The 14,202-nt window shown below is 36.0% G+C and overlaps 1 protein-coding gene across 1 annotated transcript; it reads right to left on the bottom strand.

The window, feature by feature from the left end:
- Positions 1–3,537: 3,537 nt before the first annotated feature.
- On the bottom strand, positions 3,538–5,683 carry LOC143627902 (strigolactones hydrolase CXE15-like). Its single transcript, XM_077097618.1, has 2 exons — positions 4,973–5,683; positions 3,538–3,907 (listed from the first exon to the last, which is right to left on the bottom strand). Exons 1-2 carry the CDS (start codon positions 5,644–5,646, stop codon positions 3,601–3,603), a joined length of 981 nt encoding a protein of 326 aa, XP_076953733.1. The 5' UTR covers positions 5,647–5,683; the 3' UTR covers positions 3,538–3,600.
- Positions 5,684–14,202: the final 8,519 nt, after the last annotated feature.

The raw sequence follows: 14,202 nt of genomic DNA, 5'->3' as shown, positions 1-14,202 counted from the left end.
ACATATATAAAAGAACATAAACAAATGTTCGTGAACATAAATGAACGAACGGAAGATGTGTTCATGTTCGTTCGTTTAATTAAACATAATTTTTTTGTTCATGTTCGTTTATTTATTAAATAAATAAACTTCCCGACGAACGGTTTACGAACAGTTCATCTAACGTTCGGTTCGTTTACAGGCCTAGCTATCGTAATCCCCACCCACTTTTAATGTAATGGTGTTTAACGTATAGCCACCCTAATACACTTAGTCTAATAAGTGTATGAAAACACAGTTAAATTATATAAAAGTTTCTATTCATAAGATATAATTACTATAATTAATTTAAGAAAATCATTCTTAAAGACCAAATGAAAATTTAGGTCTGGCTAAATACTAATATTTTATACAGAAATATCAAACTGCTTTTGAAGGAAAGGGACATAAAATAATATTCTATAACGCGTGTAAATCCATTAAAAGGAGTCTCCCGCATCATCATTAATCGTGCTACTAGTAACTTTTATACACGTTTTGTTTTTTATTTTGTGATTTGTGTCTTTGTAACTTTAAGTCACCCAAACGAGTCACGACTACTTGTATAGTTTCATGAAGAGGTAGGTCCCAGCAGAGCCCAGTTGGACCCGCAAGACTTACCTTGAAGAGGGACGTCTGCGCAGAAACCAACTGGATCCGCAGGACCCACCATGCTCAGAGACGTAACGTCCTTACGCGCAGTACGCAAGCTGTTCCCGCAGGAAATGCCTCCCAATGGTGAAGGACTCTGCCTGTTCCCGCAGCTGCGGATACAAGCCATCAGGGAAGGCCACCCGCGCAGCAAGGCTACACGCACAAGGCACTTAGCTCTCAATCACTCAGTGTCACCTGAAGGAATGAGCAAAGCCGGGAACAATCCCGCACAAAGGCGGGAGGGGGAATACTCCCGCCCAAAAGCCAGTCCGTACGATACGGGAAGATCTTCTGTACTGTACCTGACGAGGTATGGGCAAAAGATCTGACTAAAGATACGACAGCTTATTGACAACAGTATGGCGAGCAGCATGCTCCTGTACTGTATGTCACTATTAGCCGCTGCCTACTCACCAACTCCTGTCATACCACGTGCATAGCCGGCAGTTGGTGGAAAAGGAATAGTACACAGCAGGCCTGGTCACTGTCAGCCGCTGCCTACCCACCAACTACCAGCAGGGCACGTGCGTAGGCCACAGTTGGTGGAACAGGAATACTATTCAGCCGGCCACACCTCCTTGGAAACCTACATTCGGCTATAAATACCCCAAATGGTATGATCATCTCATCATCTAATCATATCTTATCACATTATCATCATATTATACCTGATATCTGCTCTAGCAATCTCTTAATATACATTTATATTTAAAGAGCAATCTAGTCTGATTCTCACGCCGGAGGGTGGTCACAAGGAGGAACCCCCCCCCTTCTCAGTGACAAGCTCACGGTGTCTGTTTTGCAGGTTATCAGAAGAACCATCTTTACCGGGTCTAACCCCTCATGGGAAACATCTATCTAACCCCCCAGGTTACCCGTAATCTGCCCGGGGTCCGGTTAGTGTTTCTTCATGGGGAATGACATGACAAAACTACTATGAAGAACATGCACAGCATTATGAAAACAGTAAACAACCAAACTTTTTTTTTAATCTAAATAAGATGACTATAGCACAATAGTCATATCGCGTATAAAGGCCAAGAATATTGGTCAAAACCTTATCGGGTGTTGTCAATTGTCACACAACCTTATAAGTTACAACAATCGTTAGGAGTTTACCTTAGGTTGAGAATTTATTCTATTTGAGATCAAATGTTCGAATTTCACTCAGACACCATATTCCCGGTTCTAAGCCTGGTTGGAGCACCAGGGTGGATTAGGGCTCACGACATAGAACCCTCCTGAGAGTTTTCTAGCGTTTAGCCATTGCTCGTCATTAAAAAAATAGTATAATCAAAGCTAAGGGTGTGTTTGGGATTCCTTATTTTCCTCTCCTTATGACTTGTGATGGTTAAATAAGTCATTTTTGTGTTAACAAAGTGTTTGGGAACACATAAGGTCTTTTCCATTTCTCCTTATCAACAAAGCAAAAATAAGAGTTTTCAATAAGTTGGAGTTTGCTAACTTATCTACTTATAGGATTAGAATACTCATTCCACCCTTCCAATTTCCATTCCACCCATTGCTTACTTATGTCCTCTTTGGTCATTTAAATCACTAAGTTAAACCAAATACTTTTTAAACAACTTATTATCTTATGTTAATCAAAACACTTTTTTGGAAACTCCTTATTAGAAAGCCATAAGACCTTTTCAACTTATCACAAAAAGACCATTTCACCTTAAATAAGGAATCTCAAACACCCCTTAAATACCAATTTCAACAATTTGTTTGTGTCAACTACCTTTGTTTTTGTTGGAGTTAAAGCAATATCTTTCTCTAGTTTTAGGACAATATCTTTTGGCTGAAGACAAATACGTAGTTTACTTTAGATTTATTTTGTTTGAATCGGGTAATGTTTTTAGACCAAAATGGTTGATTTTCAAGAAAATGGATTGTAACTTTGTGAGTGAGTAGAGAGAGAGAGAGACAAAACATGAATGGTGCCAAAATTCTATTCCAAAATTCTTTCATCCTAGTCAAAAAATAAGGCATATCTTTCAATCAAATCAAAATCTCCAATTACCTTCTTTTCTTAACCCCATGTGCCGATCATCAATCAAATCTTATTTTCCATTGAACAATCTTGGATGACGTTTGAATCTACTTTGCATCAATTTCCGGCCTTTAACCTTGAGAAAGACGCATGTCTACTGCTGTAAACGAACTGAATATTTAGTGAATAGTTCATGATGTTTGACGGAAAATTATTTAATAAATGAATGAACACGAATAAGAAATTTTGTTCGTTTAGTTAAATGAACGAACATGAACATGGGTTGCATTCGTGAACGTAAGGTTATTTGCTCATTTATGTTTGTTTCTTTATGTTCGCTAGTTAGGTTTATTTTATTTTTTAATAACATTATATTTGTAAAAACCAACCTAACATTTAAATTGTAAAAACTTGTTTTTTATGTTCATTTCGTTTCTGTGCTTCGTTGACATTATTAGAATAAACCCGTAAATTGAGGATGCTTGTGTTTATAATTGTTATTATCTCAATTGCTTAACCTTATGTTTAATTAAGGTAATTATGTTCAATGTTTTTTTCATCAAGAATGCTGCTTTTTTCTTTTAAGCAGTACATGTTTGTATGCGTTCGTGAAATGAACGAACACGAACAAGATTTTCCGTTTGGTTAGCGTACTTGTCTAGTGTGGGTCTTGTTTTACCGAAATCATTGTGGTATTAGCAGGATTCGGTGATTTTTTTGATAACGAGCTTTTACATTAAAATTTTTTTTAAAAAAACTAGTTACTAGTAGATTTAGATCACTTATATAGCAAACGGGGCTTATAAAAGCATAACATATTATTACATGGACTCATACAAAGAGGCTATTTTTACATGATACAAAGGCTTTAAAACATTACCAACATATCTAACATCTCAAAAAACAAACACACACATGACCAGCTTAATTATTCAAGTTGAATGTGCTAACATGAAATTTTTTACTAAACTCAAAACCGAATCCGAGACATCTGAATAAGGCTCGTTAACGAAGAACCCATGTTGTTTTCCATCGAATTCAACGTAACGTGCTATCTTTCCAAGCTCTTTTAGCCTATCTGCATATAGTTTCACTCTATCTTTCATAATCTCATTCCCTCCTGCCATTATGAGTATCGGGTCAAGCTTAACGTGCTCAAGATTTGAACTTTCACGCCCAATTGGGTTTGCGAATGGGTGATCCGCCTTTGCGCCTATCGGTAATGACATTCTCCAGAACCTGCCATTGAAATTAGTCAAAAGTTAAGTACCATTCACAAACCAATTAGAGAAAAAAAAAGGTGATTTGATAACTTTTAATCATGATATAATGCATAATTATCCACTAAATTAGTAATTAAGTAAACATATTAAAATGAAAAATAATTATAAGTCAACACAACCAATCTTTTTATTGACAAAGACATGTTGTGGGACCACCATATCTGGTTACGAAACCTGTGTATGAGGATGAATTTCATTTCGCTTTTAGTAGTAAATGACTAAAATTCATAATGATCCAAATTCATGTATAACCCGGATATTTGGTTTTCACAAATATGATATTATTATACATATTTATTTATACTTAATAAAAAAAGTTTTAATATACATGTTTATACTTACAAATAAAATAAAATGCAAATACTTATGTTATTCAAATATTTATCATTTTTAAGTATAAAAAACATACTATATGTATACACATATACAGGCAAAATTAAACAATTTTGTTATATATAAAACTTAGGATACAAATCCTTACTTATTTGTATTTGGACCATATTTGAAAAACTAAAGTTAGATTTAGTTAACTTGATAAAACAATTTCTTTCCTTTACTTGCGTGTTTAATTTAAAACCTAAAGAAAAAACCAAAGAAACTAGTTCATTTATTCAAACATCTATTGATTTTCTAGATTGTTTTGTTCTTTATATCATGCTGATTGTAAACTCATTAACTCGGTTAAATAATCGAATCGTGCCATGGTGGATCATAAGATTCCGAGTTGTTTTAACATGAACCAAATTAATATACTAATTAACTTTCTATCACGAATGAATTTAAAAGTTTTCATGTAACATGTTGAGACTTTTAGATAATGCATAGAAGATGATTAAAGTATGGAAAGAAAGGAAAAAGTATATATGATAGTTACTTAACACTCTACTCATATGAACAGTTATGAACATGTTTATTTCATAACCAATAATACGTTAAAATTTAAAAAAAAAAATATATTTGTTGACAAAAATATATATATGCTTGAACTTAGAATCTAGGGTGAATCTATCATGATACTTACATGTCAAGAATGTCCACGGTCAACATCTTCTCCGGCAACCCTTCGGCCTCAGATTTCGTCCTCTCTTTACCGCCAAAAAACGGTGCCATCATCACATACCCTCGTATCTTAACCGGCGAAAGCTCGGGCGAGCCGGGTCCCAGCCGAACCGCCAAGTAGTGAGCTATGTTCCCACCGGACGAGTCACCAATGATAAAAACCCTATCAAAGTCAAACAAGTCAACAAAACCCTTCATATCACCGTTAGGGTTATCCGCCACCGTTTGAAGCCACTTTAGAGATGCAAATGAGTCGTCAAGAGCTGCCGGAAGCCTATGCTCCGGTGCAAGACGGTAGTCTGGAGCCACCACAATGGCGTTTAAGGCGGACGAGAGGCGGAGGCAGCAGTTGTGGTAGTTTGGCCATGCGAATGAGCCGAAACAGAAGCCGCCACCGTGGAAGAAGTATATGACCGGTAGTTTGTCGGTTGTGGTGGTGGTGGCGGTTGTGGGCTTGTAGAGGCGGAGGTGGAGGTCATGGAGTTTGTTGTAGCAATAATCTTGATACACGACGGAACCGTCGTCTTTGACCGGGTAGGCAGACAAGTCGATGTTTTCGTGACGGTGAATGGAACCGTCGCTAAAGATTTGGACAATGCCATGACAGTCTTCCACGACATGAGGAAGAGAACCCATTTGTGGTTATTTTAGTTATTGTAAGTGTGATTAATTAGGAGGATTAAATGAGGGTATTTATAGAAGTTGGAAAGTGTAAGGGTGTAAGTGTAGTAATAGAGATTTTATAAGGTAACTTCACCAAATTCAAATATTTTGAAATTGTCTGTCGTTTACCAAAATAAGAAAGTAAAAAAATGTACATCGAACAAACGTGTTAGTGATAAAATATAGCATAAAAACATAGGTGACAAATGTAAATTTTATCATAATTACCTTTAAGTCGATATCGACATATAAAATATAAACTAGTTTAAGATATATAATATAAATCTTCATATCATTTTATAGGATATTCGAGTAGATACAAGACATTATCAAACATGCATTTTTAGGGTGTACTTGAGGATTACTTTTGATGATTGATCAGGCAAAACTGAAAACTCGATTGATTATAAGGTTAGATGGGTATTAACGGGCACATCAAATATCAAAATTACAAAAAATGTGTGTATGCCCTAATTACTAATACAGCTTTTAAAAGGGTTATATAACATCTTTCCACACTCAAGGAAGTAACAGGAACCGGTTGTTGGATTTCAAATCGGGTACTTTTATGTAATATACTGACTGGCAATTAAGTTCTATTATTTTACGACAATGATATGTTGACCGTCCAATCAGAGTCCCTAAGATACTTTAGGTGAATTTTGATTTACATCAAGTATTTCTTAACCCTAGGGAAATTTGACAACCACCAACAAAAGAGATCCAAAACCATTAACGTGTTTTATGCTCATTGGCTATGATTGAAAGAAATATATTGTTAAGCGTTAAGCGTGGTTAAATTTTAAGCAATCACTGAATAACTAACCTCCTAGAAAGTTTCCACTTTGAAAACCAAATCAATTATATGTTTGCAACGAACAATCTTTATGGTGCGCTAGAAGCCGAATCATACACAAGATGCCAAAACCACTCATCCCTTGTTTTGGATGATGGGGCAATACTCAGCAAGGATGACAAGTCCATAACGATTAGAGGAGTGTGTAAACACCCTAGGCAAATTATACATCAGTTGTGAATATGAGAGAGATTCGTGTTTATGAAAAAGATATTTTTAAGTCTTAAATACAATTTGGGTACGTTGGTTGTGAATGAAACAAAGCTTCAAAGCATGAATTAGATAAGAGCGATTCAGGATGGATGACTCGATCGTCTTCATCCATAAATTGTTAGTGCAAAGTGAATGATAATTACTGGTATGAAAAAATTGAATCGAACTACAGTAAGTGTATATGACCAATATTTCCTATGACCATTTCATAACCTTCTGGTTGAAATAAATTATGATGGATAGAGACATTTGTGGAGTAGCCACCATATCTTGAATCTAAAAATAAAAAGGATATGAGGCCAAAATGGAATGCAAATCCTTTTACACCTGTCAACAAAATAATCATTAAAATATAATTGGCCCATCAACTTTTCGCCTCATTGGTTGATCACATTATTATAATTTATAATATATTTCTTAAATACTCAACAAATTGTATGTGACGAGGGTAGCCATTTTTCCATCCTGTTTAAAATTTTAAATGTTTTATGTTAGGTATTATCTAATTATCTAATAGATATAATTTACAAGTTTGCCGCTAAGCTGTTATTGGGCCATTTGGCGGCACTTTATTTGTCCACACAAATTTAGGGATGAGCAAATTTGGTAACAGTACTGATTGGTACCGGTACCGAAATCGGTACCGATTTGGTACCATCGGTACTGAATCGGTACCAAAGTTTTGAGTTTTGATACAGTAACGGCATTTCCCGAATTTTTACCTTCGGTACCGGTACTATCCCGGTATCGTACCGGTACCGCTACCAAGAATTTGTGATTTTCGGGGTCAGTATTTTCGGTACCGTGTGACGAAAGCCGACCCAATTCGCATAGTCTCAATGTTTTAACATCCGGGACCGACAACGCTTGGTTTTATCAACGCTCGAGTTTACCGACCGACACCACCCGACTGGCACACTCAATTTTTTTCCCTTTTTTTGCTCTGGTACCGTAACGTACATAGCCGAAACCGACTGAATTCGTGTCCAGTTACCGCCTCAATGTCCGGACTGACAACACTTGGGTTTTACCACTGTCCGGGTTTACTGACCAAACAAACTTCGTTTAGATAATTTATTTTTTTATATGTTAATTTGACGTAAATATATTTTTGGACGCTAAGGTTTTACCAATGATGTCTATATTGTAACAAACGTCAACGATACTAACTAAATTCGCATCAACTTACCGACGTAACGCTCGGGTTTAACCAAGACCCAAGTTTCACGTTAAGGTTTTTTCTAATTGCCCCGGCACAAAACGCCCAATGAAAATCTAGTTTTGAATAAAAGTGATGACGCATTTATTAGTTACATATATAATAGCTTGACACGGCGTACAACACGAGTAACTAGTGTACTACATGAGTAACTAGTTAAAATAAAATATTTAATAAATTAATAATCTAATTACAAGTTAACAATATAGTTATCATATAATGGAAATACAAAACCATCATACAAGAAGTCAATATAATGAAAAAAATCAGTGGGTGTGCGATATTAAATTTAGCAAAATTAAATGCATGGCTTTAAATAATTTACCGTCTAATATAAATAACATAAATTAGTTAGTTTATGAAATAATGAATTATGAAATAACATATATTAGTTAGTCTAATATAAATATCGTAAATAGTTTATGAAATAATGAATTGAGCAATTTACAATTATTAAAGACTACTAAAAAATAAATAAAATATTTAAAAATTGATAAATAAATACTACTAATGAATTACTAAAGCCAAAATAAAAGAAATTCGTCGTTCTCAAAATAAATTAATTGAATATATATTAATAGTCAAATAATTTATATGATTTATGTAAAGTGACAAGTGAAAAAAGATAAATTATTATTAGGGATATGCAAAGTTTGTTCATGTAAGGTTTAATTTAATGCAAACTAATTTTAAATAGAAAATCACAAAATCCTAAATTAACCCATACACTTATTATATAATCTACAAAAATCACTCAACAAAGATAAAAATTCATATGCATTATATAAATTCATAAACATTATATACACGTCATTCGACTCATATAACACCTTAAAGCATTAATATTAATATAGAACATTATATAGATTAGTTTGAAAATTTAAAAAAAACATATATACTATATACCGTTGTTAAGTCCTTTTCAACGGAGTACGATTGTGAGCCAACCTTTTAATTTAGAAACGCCAATAACAATAAAAAGACTTGGAATTATTAACGACCAGCATATTAGTAGAGATTATTAAAATTCAGTAAACCTAAATTAAAGGATTAAATGATGATAATGATAAATTGTGTCATGACATTATCATGACATTAAAATGGGATGACCCTTTCCACTTATAGAGACATGTTGTAACAGCATTCACAAAAGTTTTTTTGATAAATATGCACGTGTGATGTTCATATTTTGTAGAGTAGTTGTTAGTGAAAATGAATAAAAATGTTCTTGTAATACACAAATTTTGAGAAACATTGTTAAGCATTTATAATTTATTAATAATTTTTTTAAAGTCGTTAAATTTTTATGATAAGAGTATAAACAAAATATAATTTAATTAATATTCAAGTGAAAAGATAGCAGTTTCTAGTGTAATTATAGAGATAGTGGCTTTTGAGAATGTTTTAAGAGCCACCGAAGAAGTTGTGTGTATTTATGCTTTTTTTTAAAACTCTTTTCCAACTATTTAGACCCTGTGTAGTGGTAACTAAGTACATGAGGTTGTGACATGTGACGTCCTAATCAGTAATGGTTAGTTTTGTAAAAAATTGTTCACTAATAAAAGAAATTTCAATACTACCATTGCAATCATTACACAATTATTATCTTTTGTTTTCTTTAATATAAATATAAATTAAAATTTTAAAAAAATTGTTGGACAAGGCATTCCACCAAGTTATTGAGTCAGTTTTGCTCAAACAACATGACCATTACGTATGATTTTATTGTAACAAAATGTACACGTTTTTTCTTTTTTTCTTTTTTTTTAATGACCAATGAATCATCTAAGTGAGTTGTTGGCTAAATTCATCACATCGGGATGCACTTGCGTTCCAATCCGAGGAAAATCCTCACCTAAGGCCAACATCGACGACCGTCCAAAGGCACGGCAGTGCGGTGAGATAAAACTCATTTTGTTCAAGGATCTAACTATCCAGTCTCCTATTATCACTCGATACCGCCTAAACTAAATGATGAAGGCATGAATCAGCTAACGTCGAATATAGGCTTGTAACTTTTGATATTAAAGTGTAGTCCAACTTAAAATAATGATTTATAGGACCAACAAGAGGGTGCCAACGTAGTCAAACCGATGTAAGCTCTCGCATATTTAGTTAATAAGATAAAGTTTGGAAGGTGGACATATGAAATATTCAATGGATAGGATTTTGATTAAATAATTTGTGACTTTGCCAACAGCTTTGGTATAAACAAATAAATGAATAATTACTATCATTATATTATAAAGGTTCCTATTCAAAAGATTACGAAGAAGATCGAAGATAACTATGTATCTTGGAAAATTACGATTCACGTGTAGTTAGCTAGGGTGCAAGGTGTAGGAAAGGTGCGAGGAAAATTAGGTGGCAACACAAGCCAGCGGTAACCATCTCATGTAGTCGTATTACTGCGAGGGAGGTCGTACGCATGAGAACGAGGGGGGGGGGGGGGTATATATCTTTAAAAAAAAGGAAGAAAGTTTGGTTTTACTTTAAGGGTCGTTTTATATCTTAAAATTAAAATTCTTAAATAATTATCAAAACCATATTTGAGCTTCTTGGCTAATTAGCATTTTAATATGAATTAACCATTATAAAAAAAGTGCATTAATTTGAACCAATGTTTTCCATCCCGGATCAGACATTGAACCGTCGTCTTACTAGGTTAAAGGTCAGATGAGATGTTAGACCCGGATGACGTCATAAATACTATATATAAAGATAAGTCGGATTGTTTCATATATGTAATCACATAAACGGTCCGACCTAACTTATACAGATAGGCTCCCAAGCATCGCAACAAAGTGTAATTTCATGTGTAGAGAAGAAGGGGGTAGCGGCGCAGCTTGTTGCCCGTCTATATGCCGTTAGTCTGTAATTGTCTATCTAATAGTAGACAAACTTTTTTTAATAAAATATATGTGTAACACAAGCAAGGATCGTCATCCACAGTAGTTCTATGTAGAGAAGAAGCTATCTATGTAGTGACAAGGAGAAGAAGCGAGCTAGAGTTTGGAAACCATGGCTCACTACACCTATAAGGCTAAGTGTAGTGGGCGACAAAAGCATGGCGACAGGGGCGATTTTCGGGGGGGGGGGGGGCACCGCCCCCGGGCGATTTTGGGGCGAAATAGTGCGGGGGCGAGAAGCTCTTGTCGCCTGGAAGAAGAAAAAAAAATAAATTCCCACTCTTTGCTAATTGGGCGTCACATGACGCAAAACGCCTATTTTGTAGCCTCTCCACTACACATAGGCTAAGACTAGTCATAATGAGAGGATAAATAGATAAAATATGCACACACATTATTATTATTATTATTATTATTATTATTTAAAAAAAGGTTAGCTAATGTTAGTAATTAAAAATACATTTTTTTATTAAACGTGATGATCGTGTGGATTTCCATCAATTAATAATATTTTAGAAAAATGAATAAGTTAATTAGATGATAAAACTTATAATGGCTGATGCCCCCCAAAGTATAAAAAGAAAAAGAATATATAAAATAGGTATGCATACACTAACCTAATTTTATAACTTTTCTTAAGTACTTGAAGTCATTTCAATATGTTGTTTAGTTGTTAGTTGGTTAGAGTTAATTATAGTTTATTTGATTTGTTAAAAGTAATAACTTTGGGCATTAAGGATTTAAAGTAACATGTTTGGGGTTGTGTATTTTATTTTGTAACGAGTTGATTAAGTATTAACACTAACTTCCGGTAAGTTTTCTATTAAATTTAGCTAAAATGACTCATTCATACAATAATTATTGCTGGAAAACATAAAGTTCCTTACAAATTTTCTTCGTAATTCAACAATATAGCATTTATTCATATGTGAACTACTGTAGAAATGACAACCAAACACAAACATAAAAGATAACTACGATTATCCAAACATATCAAATGAGATAGAGACACTAAAAATAAAAAGTTCGATAAGGTTAATTAAACACTAACAACTCTTTTAATTAAACGTGAGGATCGTGTACACTAGTGATGTAGGCCCACTCGTTATTTACATGGACTCAATTTTTAGGAGAAAAAGAATCTATTAGTGTTACATGATAATAACTAGGCTCGGGTTGTCTAGGCGTTATACATGTTGCGTGAGGGCATTAAATTGTACGAAAAACAGGCGTAAGAATGTTAAATAATGTACTTGCGTTGCAAAACAAATGTGAAGTAATAAAATGTGAACCGAAACGTAAGAATGATCGTATAAAAGAATATCAAGGCGAAACAGTACACATGCATAAACAAGGAAAAAGGGAACTAAAAAAAAAAAAAACTTTCGCGACTTTTTCATCTATGCTTAGATGACTTGCACCTTATCACACGCAACTAGTTATTTTATTATTTTGTTGTTATTATTATTTGTTTATTTTAAGTATTTTTTTACTTCAAGTGTTTGAACCTGGATTGATAATCAAGAGACTTTGATAAGATACTACAAATCTGGTATCGAAACCTGTTAACAAAGAGAGGTTACAATGAATCTATGTTTTTGAAGAGGTAGGTCCCAGCAGAGCCCAGTTGGACCCGCAAGACTCACCTTGAAGAGGGACGTTTGCGCAAGGACCAAATGGTTCCGCAGGACCCACCATGCTCAGAGATGAAGACCTTACGCGCAGTACGCCAGCTGTTCACGCAGGGAAAGCCTCCCAATGGTGAAGTACCCCGCCTGTCCCCGCAGCTGCGGATACAAGCCATCAGGGAAGGCTACCCGCACTAATAGCAAGGCTACACGCACAAGGCACTAACTCAATAATTCAGTGTCACCTGAAGGAATGAGCAAGGCGGGAATACTCCCGCCCAAATGAGCCAGTCCGTATGCTTCTGGAAGATCTTTTGTACTATACCTGCCAAGGTATGGACAAAATAGACAAGATCTGACCAAAGCAGCCCATGAACCAATCACAGGGTGACAGCTCACCGACAAACAGTACGAGGAGTATGCTCTAGTACTGTTTGTCACTATTAGCCGCTGCCTACTCACCAACCCTTGTCGTGGCACGCACATAGCCTGCAGTTGGTGGAAAAGGAATAGTACACAGCCGGCCTGGTCACTATCAGCCGCTGCCTACCCACCAACCAGCATGGCACGTGCGTAGCCCGTAGTTGGTAGAACAGGAATATTATACAGCTGGCTGTACCTGCTTGGAAACCTACCTTCGGCTATAAATACTCCAACACCTTGGAACGGTATGATCATCTGGTATTTTACCTTCACTAGCTATTTCTCTCAATATACACTTATATTCAGAGCAATCTAGTCTGATTCTCACGCCGGAGGGTGGTCACAAGGAGGAACCTCCCCTTCTCAGTGACGAGCTCACGGTGTCTGTTTTGCAGGTCATCTGAAGAACATCCTTCTTTGCCGGACCTAACCCTCGTGGGAAACATTACTTAACCCCCAGATTATCCATAATCTACTCGGGGTCGATTAGTGTTTCTTCATTGGCGCCATCCGTGCATAAAAGCTAGAATTAATTCAGTTTTTTCAAAACTTCTGAAAAAATGGTTAACGTTACTCCGGTCCCAAGGCCAGTAAGTGACCAAGAAACCCCGGTAACCACAACCCCAGCTACTGGGGGGAACACCGGCGATTACACAAATTTTACGAACACTAACCCGGTTACCCAAGCCGGGGCAAGTGCAGTAAACAATATTTCACTGGGGTTCACTGATGCCCAGTTGGAGAAACAGACGAGGCTCCCTCGCCAAACACTCGATCAAGTTAAGGCGTGGGCCGAAGCACGTCAGAAGGAATTCCAAGCTGAGTTGGATGAACGCTTGCGTTCACTCCAACAGGCTGACGAGTTCGGGAGCACTCGACAACAGCTCAACATGAACAGTGAGTGCGAGTATTCGAACGATGATCGGGAGGAATCCGACACTGACGCGAACCCTCGCCATAGGGCGAAAGGGAAGCGTAAAGAAACGGACTTCCAACCAAGAAGGAATTTCGGAGAAACCTTCAAACCAAGGAACGCGGGGGGAAACCCACACGACTTCTCCAAAACCTTTAGACCAACTGCTGCAAATGCGGGAACATCCAAGTTTGCAAGGGACATTGCGGAAGCAATCGCCCCGAGAAGTGCCAAACAGATGTCCAACATCGGCACTTATGATGGTCTATCCGACCCAGACGATCACTTGAACAGATTCATAGTGGGGGCAACCGTCAGTAACTGGACGGAACCCACGTGGTGTTATATGTTCCAGATGACGCTGGTTG

Source organism: Bidens hawaiensis, unplaced genomic scaffold, assembly GCF_021521415.1.
Source record: "Bidens hawaiensis isolate Kalapana, Puna unplaced genomic scaffold, B.hawaiensis_p1.1 tig00004748_1, whole genome shotgun sequence".
NCBI classification, from domain to species: domain Eukaryota; kingdom Viridiplantae; phylum Streptophyta; class Magnoliopsida; order Asterales; family Asteraceae; genus Bidens; species Bidens hawaiensis.
This window is presented reverse-complemented; position numbering and strand designations above follow the sequence as displayed.

What these genes read in the sequence shown, in the direction of transcription:
- LOC143627902 (XM_077097618.1), bottom strand. Translation starts at nt 5,646, where the DNA reads ATGGGTTCTCTTCCTCATGTCGTGGAAGACTGTCATGGCATTGTCCAA. An exon ending in ACCGTGGACATTCTTGACAT is followed by an intron (nt 3,908 to 4,972) that starts GTAAGTATCATG and finishes TTTCAATGGCAG; the next exon opens with GTTCTGGAGAATGTCATTAC.